The 11,821-nt window shown below is 39.6% G+C and overlaps 2 protein-coding genes across 3 annotated transcripts in view; both read right to left on the bottom strand.

Moving 5' to 3' along the window:
- Nucleotides 1-283: 283 nt before the first annotated feature.
- LOC111783811 lies at nucleotides 284-2,029 on the bottom strand. Of its 2 annotated transcripts, none has more exons than XM_023664652.1 (2): nucleotides 1,329-2,029; nucleotides 284-829 (listed from the first exon to the last, which is right to left on the bottom strand). In XM_023664652.1, the coding sequence occupies exons 1-2, from the start codon at nucleotides 1,931-1,933 to the stop codon at nucleotides 802-804; spliced, it is 633 nt and encodes a 210-aa protein (XP_023520420.1). In that variant the 5' UTR covers nucleotides 1,934-2,029; the 3' UTR covers nucleotides 284-801. The 2 variants fall into 2 exon arrangements, with proteins under 2 accessions (XP_023520420.1, XP_023520419.1); XM_023664651.1 differs by having other exon boundaries at nucleotides 284-679.
- Nucleotides 2,030-3,546: 1,517 nt separating this feature from the next.
- LOC111783806 overlaps nucleotides 3,547-11,821 on the bottom strand; it is a 23,194-nt gene continuing 14,919 nt past the window's right edge. Inside the window, exons 12-20 of the mRNA XM_023664647.1 lie at nucleotides 9,492-9,535; nucleotides 8,763-8,830; nucleotides 7,364-7,449; nucleotides 7,071-7,228; nucleotides 5,655-6,969; nucleotides 5,184-5,458; nucleotides 4,785-4,991; nucleotides 4,546-4,702; nucleotides 3,547-4,238 (exon numbers count right to left, since the gene is read on the bottom strand). Coding sequence (XP_023520415.1) covers nucleotides 3,940-4,238; nucleotides 4,546-4,702; nucleotides 4,785-4,991; nucleotides 5,184-5,458; nucleotides 5,655-6,969; nucleotides 7,071-7,228; nucleotides 7,364-7,449; nucleotides 8,763-8,830; nucleotides 9,492-9,535 — 2,609 coding nt within the window. The 3' untranslated portion in view covers nucleotides 3,547-3,939. The remainder of the gene's footprint in view (nucleotides 4,239-4,545; nucleotides 4,703-4,784; nucleotides 4,992-5,183; nucleotides 5,459-5,654; nucleotides 6,970-7,070; nucleotides 7,229-7,363; nucleotides 7,450-8,762; nucleotides 8,831-9,491; nucleotides 9,536-11,821) is intronic.

Here is an 11,821-nt window from a genome sequence, read left to right as displayed (position 1 = left end):
CTCATCTTTTCAGGCAACAATGATGAAATGATAGAAGAGTTTAAAAGCACAATGACACGAGAATTTGAGATGACAGACTTTGGCTTGTTGAAGTTTTTCCTTGGTTTGGAGGTTAAACAAGGAGAGACGGGTATTTTTATATCACAAGAGAAATATACAAAGGAGATTTTGAAGAAGTACAAGATGGAAAATTGCAACCCGGTATCAACACCAATGGAACCAGGTGCAAAACTCTCAAAGTACGATGAAGGAGAACGAGTAGATACAAATAGGTACCGGAGCCTAGTAGGAAGCCTTCGCTATCTTACATGCACAAGGCCAGATCTTTCATTAAGTGTCGGCATTATAAGCCGGTTCATGGAGGAGCCAATTTATTCACATTGGAAGGCGTTGAAGCGAGTCCTACGTTACATCCAAGGAACAGTTGTCACTTGGGTTATTCTACTCGAAAACAGAAGATTACAAAATAGTTGGTTACTCTGACAGTGATTGATGCAGAGACATAGACGATCGGAAAAGTACATTGGGCTATGTATTCTTCATGGACAACACAGCATTTACTTGGCTTTCAAAGAAACAATCGATTGTGACACTCTCGATGTGTGAAGCTGAGTATGTGGCAGCATCTTGGTGTGTGTGTCACTCGATATTGCTTAGAAATTTGTTGAGCAAGATGGAGCTAAAGCAACGTGGTGCAACCGTGATTCAAGTTGACAACAAATCAGCAATTGAATTGGCAAAGAACCCAGTGAACCATGAAAGAAGCAAACACATTGACATTCGATTTCACTTTATCCGATATCATGTGAAGGAAGGAAACATATAATTGCTGCATGTGGCAAGTCAGGATCAAGTTGCGGACATCTTTACAAAACCGCTACCGAAAATACTTTTCAACAAATACAAGAAGATGATTGGCATGACAGATGTAAGGATCATTTACGTTTATGGGAGAATTTTGTTGAAATAAACTTAAAATGCATTAATTTGTTACTAAAGTTAATTTGAAAAAGAAGCGGAGCAAGAAATAGAAAGCAGTAGAAAAGATTTTTTATAAAATCAGTGTTATTTGTCTCCTTGTCTCTCCTCTCTCGACGTCTCCTTTACAATTTCGTGAGTAGTACTTTTACATAGTGGTATCAGAGTGTTCTATCGTTAGTGGGTGAGATTTCACAAATTAGTGAGTCTNAAAAAAAAAAAAAAAAAAAAAAAAAAAAAAAAAAAAAAAAAAAAAAAATAGCTTCAGATCATTATCTAAACTAAAACCACACAAAGAATGAAGCGGTATTATTCAGAAAGAATTAGCAACAAGTATAGCTTGCCTGCACCTTGCTTTGGCCTGAGCAAGCCGCTCACTCAAGGTCTCATCTTTAACAGCCGCCTTGACCATAGCCAAATCCATCTCCATCAACTTCAACACCCTAAACAGCTCTGTAACCATTCTGTCCTCCACTTTGCCGTCGTCTAGCAAGATCTCCGCCTCCTCTCTCGCCCTCTCCGCTACAATCTCTCCCACTTTGGCAAGCAACTCCGTCGACCCAAACTCCCTCTCCATTAGCTCTTCCAGCTTCTCCAGAAAGTCCATTATCATCCACCCCACCGGCTTCTCCAAATTGATCTCTTTCGTCCTCTTCCACCCAATTTCGAAGTTGGGTGGGTCCGGCTTCACGATGTCCTTTGAGGGTCTTCTTTGGCGGACTATTTCGGATCTCCTCCGCTTCTCGATTGGGAAGCTCTCTGGTTGGTTTAGGGCGCCGAAGTCGGGATTTGGGGATGGGAAATTGGGGTCGGATTCGGAGGATTCTGAGCTGCATTTGAGTGAGAGGCGGCGCTTGGGTGTAATTTGTAATGGGTTTGTGAAAGTGGGCTGAGATTGAGGAAGAAGAAGAAGGGGGTTTGGGGCACACAGGAGGTGGAGATGTAAACAAGCCATGTTGTAATGAAGCTGAACAACAGAGGGAAACAGAGTGGATAAGCTTATTTGTTTGTTGGATACTTTTTTGTACTCCTTCCTTTTACATTAAAATATCTTTTCAGACTCGTTGATATAAGGGAGAATTACGTGATGGTAATAACTTAAAAATAATTTAAAATAATTTAAAAGGTCTATAGTATATGAATAATAAGGTTTAATGCTTCAAATTGTTGATAGGATTCATTTTGTACTTATTGTAAACGAGATCTAAATCGTCCGTATGAAGACAGACATGTGAGTAGGTGTATCTTATATCATTAGTTTGTACTGAGTTAAATCAAAAATATTGATTACTTGAAAATCAAAAGCTACCTAAAGCTTATCATGAGATAGCATTCATTCTTGAGGTAGCTTCTTGAAGAGAGATATTATTTGATGTAGGGTAGTCTCCTAATTACTTGAAAATCAAGGACTAATCATAAGTGTAACACGAATCTTATAACAGGTGCAGTGGCTTTCTCCCCTTAATTTCTTTATTGAACTTAAATATGGTGAATCAAAGAAAAGTTGTTGGGGACTGATTTCATACCTAGTGGCTTTCTCCCCTTAATTTCTTTATTGAACTTAAATATGGTGAATCAAAGAAAAGTTGTTGGGGACTGATTTCATACCTACTTGTGATGTGATCGGTAGCCTAAGATATAAACCTCGAAAGCTTGTTGAAAAATAAGTTCTTCGCCAGAGGAAAAACCAAAAAAAACTTGCACCGCCATTGCAATTCTAGAACCAAGTTGAATTTTCACTTGAAGTTTCCGACCTTTGCTTTGAATTTCTATGCTTTGAATTTCTATCTTTGGATTTAAGGAACTTCGAATTTTTTTTTTTTTTAACATAAATGACATTTTAGGTGAACCCAACTATTGAATTTGAAGATAGGATAGATTTGGTGCAACTGGCTGATTCTAACTCAGTCTTCACTTTCTCACTCAAGCTGACATTTTAGGTGAACCCAACTATTGAATTTGAAGATAGGATAGATTTGGTGCAACTGGCTGATTCTAACTCAGTCTTCACTTTCTCACTCAAGCGGTGGATACATATACAAAGGAAGGCAACAAAAAGAAACATTGTTCTTTTGACTTTTCAAATGCTAGTCCGTTAGAAATAATGAACAAAGTAGGGATTTTACTTTTTGCTCGCTCCATTTCTTAAGAAAAAGAAATATGGCCATCAATAATCCCAAAATAAACTAGATATATTTTATTGTTACCGTTAAAATCTGCAAGTAAAAGCTTGCCGCCATACTTTCTTTAAGTGGGTTTCAAGTAAGATTAATAATGGACAAATGTAACTCAAGAACTCTATGATGGAATCACTTAATGGCCATAAAAAAAAAAAAAAATTTAAAGCATCTATCATTTGATAAGCAATACTGAATTCTCAATCTTCAACGTTTGTTTGACCGATTCCCAGTAACAAGTTGTAAGATCTTTTATAATACCTTTTGGAAACTTCTAGTCTGTCAGTGGTCATGATTCAACATTTCATGCCTGTATTTATGAATGTTAGATAGACCTCTTCCATGTCAAAATAAAATAATGACAAATGTATGGACCTTTGACTTTAATTGGAGCAAAACTTTCTACATGAAGGAGCATCATATATCTTTCATAGCAAAATCATGTAAAAAAGTCCTTACTTTTAAGTGAAGAATCCAAGTCTACAAAAATGAAATGTTATCATTTCTTCCGAGCTATATTACATGCACTCAACTTGAATTCCTATACATATCTATATATGTATATATACTGGAGAAAGAATGGTGAGCTATATGAATGGGAAATTACCTCTTTTTATCTTCAAATACACAATTCTTGAATTGCCCTGTGAGTTGCAGGGGAAACGAGCATGGAAACTGCAGGTTCCACAGACCGTGAGTAAATATTGGTCACTTCACGGTAGCTGAGTCAAGGAACCTCCAATTGCATAAAGCCATGGGAAAGCGAGACAACAGCAGATTCAAATCAGATTTGACTCCGCAATCTTGACAGCAAAGTCTGCATGCTATCAAGTTTCTCGTAGAGTTGTTTAATAGTTGCAACATGTAATGCCGAATCTGAACTACTGAGTTCAGTCATGAGAGAAGTGCATTTAGATTGGGAATCAAGAACAGCCTGCTCCAGGGAAGTCACTGTAGATTCGGTGGTTGGTCTTGGGCTTGCCCCAATCAAATATGCCGAAGGAGAGATCCCCAAACTGGCCACACTACTTCCTCCCCTGCTAAGCTTTTCTGGAACGAAGATCTTGTCAATACTCCCACTTCCTGAAATTAAGCATCAATCAGTAAATATTTGTTGCTGTTTAAGTGACCTAGAATGGAGTAGTTCATCATGTGCACAAAACCCGATTGGAGTGTAAATTCCAGTAGTGAAATTTGAAACGTGACTAATTGTGTCAACTTAGTGGATACTCTCTTCATAAGGTAAAAAATAAATGAAACAAAAGGAGGCCCAGGGAATTAGTTGATCGTAAGGTTAATATAACAGTCTTCTATCGCAACAGAAGCATAGAACTTTTCAAGAACCTAGTAATCATGGCGTTGAGATACATCACTTAGCAAACTGACATACCAAGGTTGTTCAGCTGATCTAAGGTGGCTTGACCAATAGAACCCTCCAGCTTTAGTAGCTTAAGAATTCCAGCAGCAATTCGACCCATTGAATCAACTTCCGACTTGAATAGTAAGGCAATATGTTGCAGCTCATTCTTTGTAACAACGGCCTCAATCTATCATGGAATAACATGTGTGAAATGGGTTCCTAAGTACAACAGATGATGTTGAACACAAAGAAAATTGATTGTCAAATACCGGATGCCTGACAGAGAACTTCAAGTTTTCCATAATCCAGTTGGCCATCTCAACGTCAACAGCATCCTCAGACACCACCATGCGAGCTTCAAGATTTATCCCTCCGAGTGGCTCGACCATTTCATTAACCCCATTGCGGAGAGAAACAGTATGGTGGGTGTTCTTTTGAACCTGGGGCTTCAATGTTTGCAGGCCTTCTACGCTGACCTAAATTTGACTCAAATATTTCAAGCTCATGCATATGGATGTGACTTAAACAAAAGCGTAGAGAAAGTCCGAAAGAGAATGGTTCAATAAAATCAGAAGCACGGGGAAAAAACTGCAAGTTGCTAATTAGTTAGTATAAATTAAATTTATGTAATTTCAATTATTCTGTTTGGTGGGGGGTCGTTTGCTTACTGTCACCAACTCCACGGGATATTGTTGAGCTCCACATGATTTTCCTTTGCCATTAAGTAGATCCTTTGGTCTACTCTGCGCTTTTACTCGGAAGATCTGGAAAGAAGTGTGCCAACACCTCTCTTCTCTGCCAACATTGTTAGAATCATAAAGCCACGATCTTTCTGTCATTTCCTCTGCACCTTCAAGTGCAAATAACCAATTTTTAAGAACTATGGAAACGTCCACATCATCTGCCTTTCTTAATTGCAATAGAGGACCTTCTTTCCCATCTCCTGAAAATCCACACAGAAAATTGGAACTTGTAGATTGTAAAAATTTTGTTTCAAAATAATTTAAGGGAGACAGATACCAACGGAAACATCTGTGACGAGAACAGAAGATAACATGCATCCTTAAAGTCAAAGATTAAAATTGGTGTGCATGAAAAATGTAATTCTAAAACAGCCAACATATTTCAAGTTCCTGTACCTTCTAAACTGTCAGCAAGAAGAGGTGAAGTTTTAAAAAGTTTAGCAAGTGGCCCGGCCCGTAAATTCTCCAGTCCTTTCATCAGACCCTTTCCAGGACCCCCATCAGGACCAAGAATTCCAAATCGATGCAGCAAGGCTTCAGCGTAGTTCATTCCTCCACTTAGGCGCACCCCAGCAATACAAGCTGACACATTCAAACTATGACACTCCATGTCCCGCTCATTTAAGGGAATCACATGCACGATGCTAACATCGAGAAATGAATTTGTAAGTCTATCCCTTTTGTTATCTACCCAAAGGATTGCTCTTAGTTGAGATAATCCATTCCCATTCATAAGAGAACCATTTTCAATTGAAGTGGAAACGGTTCCATTGCCATATGCAATATTTCCTTCGGTGTCTACACAATCCACTTCAACATTATCCCATCGTAGTGTGGATGAAATAGCAACCGCACCACCAAGCATTCTGTGAGAAACTTTGATGAACAAATCGTTGCCAATAAATTGAACAAGTGGCAGTTCCTCAACAATTGTGGAAGAAGACTCCAGAAATCTAAGTTGAAGGTTCCTGACCAATAAACTGACAGCAGTATCGCTTGGTACCTTATCCACAAGCTTTCCAACCAGCAAGTTACTCATACCTTCTTTTGGTCGATTTTTCTTTCCAGCAAGGGCTATCTTTTCAGTAACTTTCCCAAAGTATGCATAAAGATCTAGAACGAAAAATAATTGATCAATTGAAGTGTTTGATAGACACTGTTGACAGGAAACCCCAACTCTCACAACACCCCCAGGAGGAGGAACAGCTGTTAATGCTCTTCCATCTGCAGTGGCCATAGCTACTTCAATGGAAACGTCTATCAGCTCCACACATCTCAACAAGGCTAAAATAGCACCAGAGCTCTTAGATCCAGTCACTTTGTTGTATGTTTCTAACGATAAACTAATCTGAGACACGCTGGTGGCCCATTTCTTCTGGCTAGCATCAACTGGTTGACCTTCCCAGAGACAGAAGCAAGCAGGGTCCTTATCCAAATTCAGTAGTCTAAGATTCAGAGAAGGTGAGTCAGAAAATTGCATGTTCTTAATATGAAGCCGAGCTCCATCAAAAGCGCTTTGAGAGATACCATCCCAGCTGCTATGATAATCAGTAGACTTGGCTATGTCTAGGGGAACAGTAACATCTAACTCCTTGAGAGAAAGTATCATAGAACTAATGGAGAAATCCGGTAAAAGAGAACCAGGATTCACAACTATTCCATCAGCTAGGAAAGATGATATTCTCAAACAAGATTTTTCCTGAAGATGAATCTGGAAAAGAAGTACAAAAATAGAAAAGAAGCTTAGAGAAATTATGGTTTCAAATACGTTTAGGTAACTAGAATGGTCTTTTTCTAGAATATTTTACATACTGTGAGAGGTTGGCAGTGGATGACTGTCTGGGTAGCAAAAGATGGGGGGACTGGAGAAGGCTTGACCTGCACAGAGTGGAGGCACAATAAAGGAACATTTCCACTTGATCCCCATTGCTTGTCCTTGAAAGGATATATTGGTGGGCAAAAGTTCTTAGCTGTCCAGCAAAAAAGTCGTCATCATCAGCATTAGACAAGATGCATTTCAAATCTCAAATCGTAAATGCACATTATACAGCTACAGAACCAAGAATGATTTCTTGAAATTATACAAAAGGTCAGTCAGAAATTACCAAATTCTGGGACATGCAAAAAGTCATCTGTAACAGCCCGCATGGCTGGTTGAACTAATGTGCATGGAGGGCGCGAAAAAGTATCCCTAGAAAAGTACACATCCAAAAAGAAGAATCAACTGCATACATATACACAAGATCAAATCAAGGTCAAATAGCACATACTAGTAACTCTCAACGCTCAACGTTATCATTTAGTCAAATTAATAAATACAACTAGCTACAATTGTGTTCAATAAAATGTTGTCAAGAATAAAAAAATATTTGGTTCTTTTCCCTCCTCCGATCTTGGTCTTCCCTTGGGTCATAATCCGAGAATTCCTCTGTTTTGGGACCCATGGTGAGTATAATGCATAAAGGGCTTGCATCTTGGAAGAGAAGTTTCTTCTCTAAAGGCGGAAGGTACCTCCTTATCCATTCAGTCTTGAGTGGAATTCCCAATTACTTTTTCTTTTTCTTTTTCTTTTTTTCCCTCTTTAGGGCTCCTTCTGTTGTGGGAAAGCCAATGAACCTGAGGATTTAGAAATGGGGAATTTAAAAGCTCGAAACAAAGCCCTCCTGGCAAAATGATTGTGCATTCCCCCTAGAATCTATTACCCTATGGTATAGGATTATAGCAAGCAAGTACAATTCTCATCCTTCCAAGAGGACGTCAGGCGGGATCAAAGGCTCTTTACAAGAACCTTTAGAAAGAAATATCCAATGAGTTCACTTCTTTCTCACACCTGGTCAATTTTTGTGTGGGTGATGGGAAGGAAAATTATTTTTGGGGGGACAAGTTGGATGGGGGATAAGACCCCTCTGCGATACACATCCTCGTTTATACCATCTGAGTTCTATGAAAAATGATTGGTGGCTTGTTCATTCAGGGAGCTCTCACTCTTTATCACTTGGGTCCGTTGCCATTTGTCTGATAAGGAATCAACGGATGTCATTGATCTCTTATATTTGATTGAGGAGGTTGAGTTTAGACCGTGGAGTAGGGACGGTCTTTGGAGCTCTGACTCCACTAGGGGCTTTACTTGTAGCTCTTTCTTTCATTGTTTGTTGAACTCTTCTCCATCTACTGAATTAGTTTTCTCCTTTCTTTCTCTGGAAGGTGAAAATTCCAAAAAAATGTGAAGTTCTTCATCTAGCAAAATATCCATGGAAGAGCTAATACTATTGATAGGCTCTTGAGGAAGTTGCCTTCATTTGGGTAGTTTTGCTAGCATCATTGACAACAACTTTTTTGTAATTATATGTTACGTCTTATTTTACTTGAGTGGATTCTCTTCCTTTAGTGGGACCTTTTTGTGTGTTTTTTAATGCAGGTATTCTTTCGTTTATTTCTAAATAGAAGTTCGATTCTTTATCCAAAAAAATAAAAATAATAAAATTGATTGAAAACTCAACCTACCTCATAAAAAGTCCACCAATCATGACCTTAGTCAAGTTATTGTCATTTTGTCCATCACTAACACTAGCCTGCAATAAAAGAGCAGCCACATTGAGTTATGATAAAGAGAGAGAACTAAAGATGAAGTAATTCATCCTAATGTGCAATTTAGAGGTTCATAAGATCATTGAAAACTGGACTAATTCATGACCCCACAATGGTGTGGTGGTGGTGACGTTCAAAGAAGAAAATCGTTAATTAACAACAAGACTTTTAAGGTCTTCTACCAAAGGATAGAATTTTTCCAATGATTTGTAATTGGTTAAAGCCAATAGACCAAACAAAGTAGTAAAATAATACAACAGAATGACATATAACAAACATTACTTTTTTTCTAGAGACGAAAGTTTTATTGACAAATGGGTTGAAAAATGCCTAGTAATAGACTGGACTAAATGTTGTTTTTATTATTTTCTCATCAGATTTTTTTGGTAGACATGTCTCAGTGTCCCCATGCGTCCAAACGTAGACGTGGTGTCCCATGTGTGTCTTCAATGTGTCTAAAATTAAAAATCATAAAAGTAACGTAGGACATTTTTTGTCACTCGTCAAACACAACTATGAAACATGTTCAAACATATCTATGTCCCACACGTGACCATGCTTCCTAGCTGCCACCAAGCCAAAAGAGTTAGAAAGATAATTCTTTGATACAATTCAATTAAAAGCAGCAAATGTATGGAACATTACCCGAGAAAAAAACAGTGACTGCATCAAAAATTCAAGCTGGAATTCTGCAAGTAAAGTAATAAGTTATAAGAAATTGAAATGAAAAAAAATATATATATAAATGGCAAGTAAAATGTCATCAGTGCTCCGACTAAACAATTATGAACTTAAAAGGTATAACGTTCTGAAACTAGTCAACAAGTTGAATATCAACATGCCAAATCAACCAAGCTATGATAAAATTCAATCATTTACAAAAGACCTTTTTCACTACAGGATCCCAAAAGGATATACTAGCCCCTAGCGGTAGGGATAATTAAAATATTCCGACATACCATGTCAACCGACTAAAACCAGCCAAATTGACTTTGGTCGGCCGGTATATGTGTTTCTTCAGTTTGGCCGGTTTTGCATATAGCAAAAATGACCTCTCAGTCAGTTGACGGGTCCAAAAAGGGCTCAAATCGACCAAATATATTAAAAGAAGTTGTATAAGTATGAGTTGACGTGCCATACTGCTGCAGCAGCTCCTTGGAAAGACCAGTTTGTAATTATTAAAAAAAAACTAGTTAATTTTTCTTTTTTATTTTGCCTTTCTCCCTTTCTCCCTTCCCTCCTCTTTCTTCTTTTCTTCTCCTTTTTTTTCTTTCTACTCTTCTTTATTTATATAAAAGAGATAAAGGCATACAAGAAAGGCCAAAAAAGTCCAATCGTTTAAGGTTGTAATTACAAAAGAATTTACGACGGTTGGAAACCCACCAAAAAAAGCATCGCAAAAATAATCAAAACGTAAAATTTTATCTTAAAAGTCCTTTAGTTTCTCTCTCCAGATGTGCCAAAGAAACCCTCTGGCTGCACCACTCCCAATAATCTTGGCTTTTCCTTCAAGATTCCATCCACCTAAAGCTTCAGTCGTCGACTCATCTATTCTAATAGGGAAAAAAAAAGTTTGGATGCCAATTTCATTCAACACTGACATCCAACCCTTATAGGACATAGGACAACGCAAGAAAAAAATGATCTAAGTTCTCATCCTCTTTGTAGCAGTAAACAACACAAACCGATAGAGACAAGTTCCACCGAGGTAACTTTTTTTGCAATTTATCCATTGTACTAAGACTTCAGTAAGCTAAGTGTCACGGTCCTATGTTCTTGACCGTGCGGCGTCGTGATCTATACACGCTCACGACCAGCCTTAAGGGGAATTAAGCCCCATATATATTTTTCGCCCCGGCTTTGTGGCTTCGTCGGACCTTAGACGAGGTTTGTCTTCGCCAATCGAACATCGCTTGTGCGGAATCCAAGCTTGTCCAACCACACACGCCGCCTGTGCGTGTATGTCCAATCATCTGCGACACATCCGACTTGCCTCTATGCTAGGCCAACTCGTTCGGCTCGACCTTGCCTCTACTCGGGCCAAGGTCTCTCAATACAACGTCGCATCTCATCTTGCCATCTCGATCCCCATCGACGGGGTCCATATGTCTTGACGCCATCCCGAGTCTCGGGATGTCGTCGGCCATCATAACTCGTTCAGTCGTGCCATCGAGAATGGGCCCGCGTGTCGTTCATCTCATCGGGACTTCCCGAACATCCATCCATCCGGGTTCTATCGAGGCATAGGCCCTCCCGTGCCCATGCCGAGTCATTTACGGATACCGTACCGGATAGCGGGTGTATGTAGCAACCTCCAACACGCGGGCTAGGGCGCAATACCGGCACACCCGTGCCGTCCGGTACTGTCCTTCAAAAACCCATTTCAAAGGAAGTCGCCCGAGACACTCGTCTCGGCACGCTCGCCCACACTGTGACACACGTATGTGCCACAGGGTAGCTCACTTAGGCCACAGGGCCCAGGGGTGGTGGAGAGCTAACACCATGGTACCCCCTATAGTACATTTTGAGCCATTTTCATTCTACCAGGAGTAGACATGATTTTCGTGAGGTGTCATACGGTGTCGTGCATTGTCCGTCCAATGTCCGATCGACACCAAACTTGGCGAGCATTCATATTTCATATGGACGGACTTAACTCCCGAACCGCATGACCAAATTCCTTCCGAAACCTCGACTTTTGAGGTTAAGGCCCGGGGCCCTACCCGGCCCTTCAACAAGCCTATCTTGTCCTTCATGTCTATGCTGATGTCTCTGTTATGCTTGTGTCTCAACATGTCTTCAATACCCACTTTGCGTGGTGGTGTGTTGGATGATGCATCGTCCTCCTCGATCGCATCATGGCATTCTTCTACGTTGGCCCGCATATGGCCGGATGGGCGTCTCTTGAGGGACGCCCCTTTGCTTGTCATGGCGTGAGGGTCACAACCTACTCTCTTCATAGTAAGGTTGTGACA

The sequence above is a fragment of the Cucurbita pepo genome, unplaced genomic scaffold (genome assembly GCF_002806865.2).
Source record: "Cucurbita pepo subsp. pepo cultivar mu-cu-16 unplaced genomic scaffold, ASM280686v2 Cp4.1_scaffold000102, whole genome shotgun sequence".
NCBI classification, from domain to species: domain Eukaryota; kingdom Viridiplantae; phylum Streptophyta; class Magnoliopsida; order Cucurbitales; family Cucurbitaceae; genus Cucurbita; species Cucurbita pepo.
Note: the sequence above shows the minus strand (reverse complement) of the source record. Positions and strands in the feature narration are given on the sequence as shown.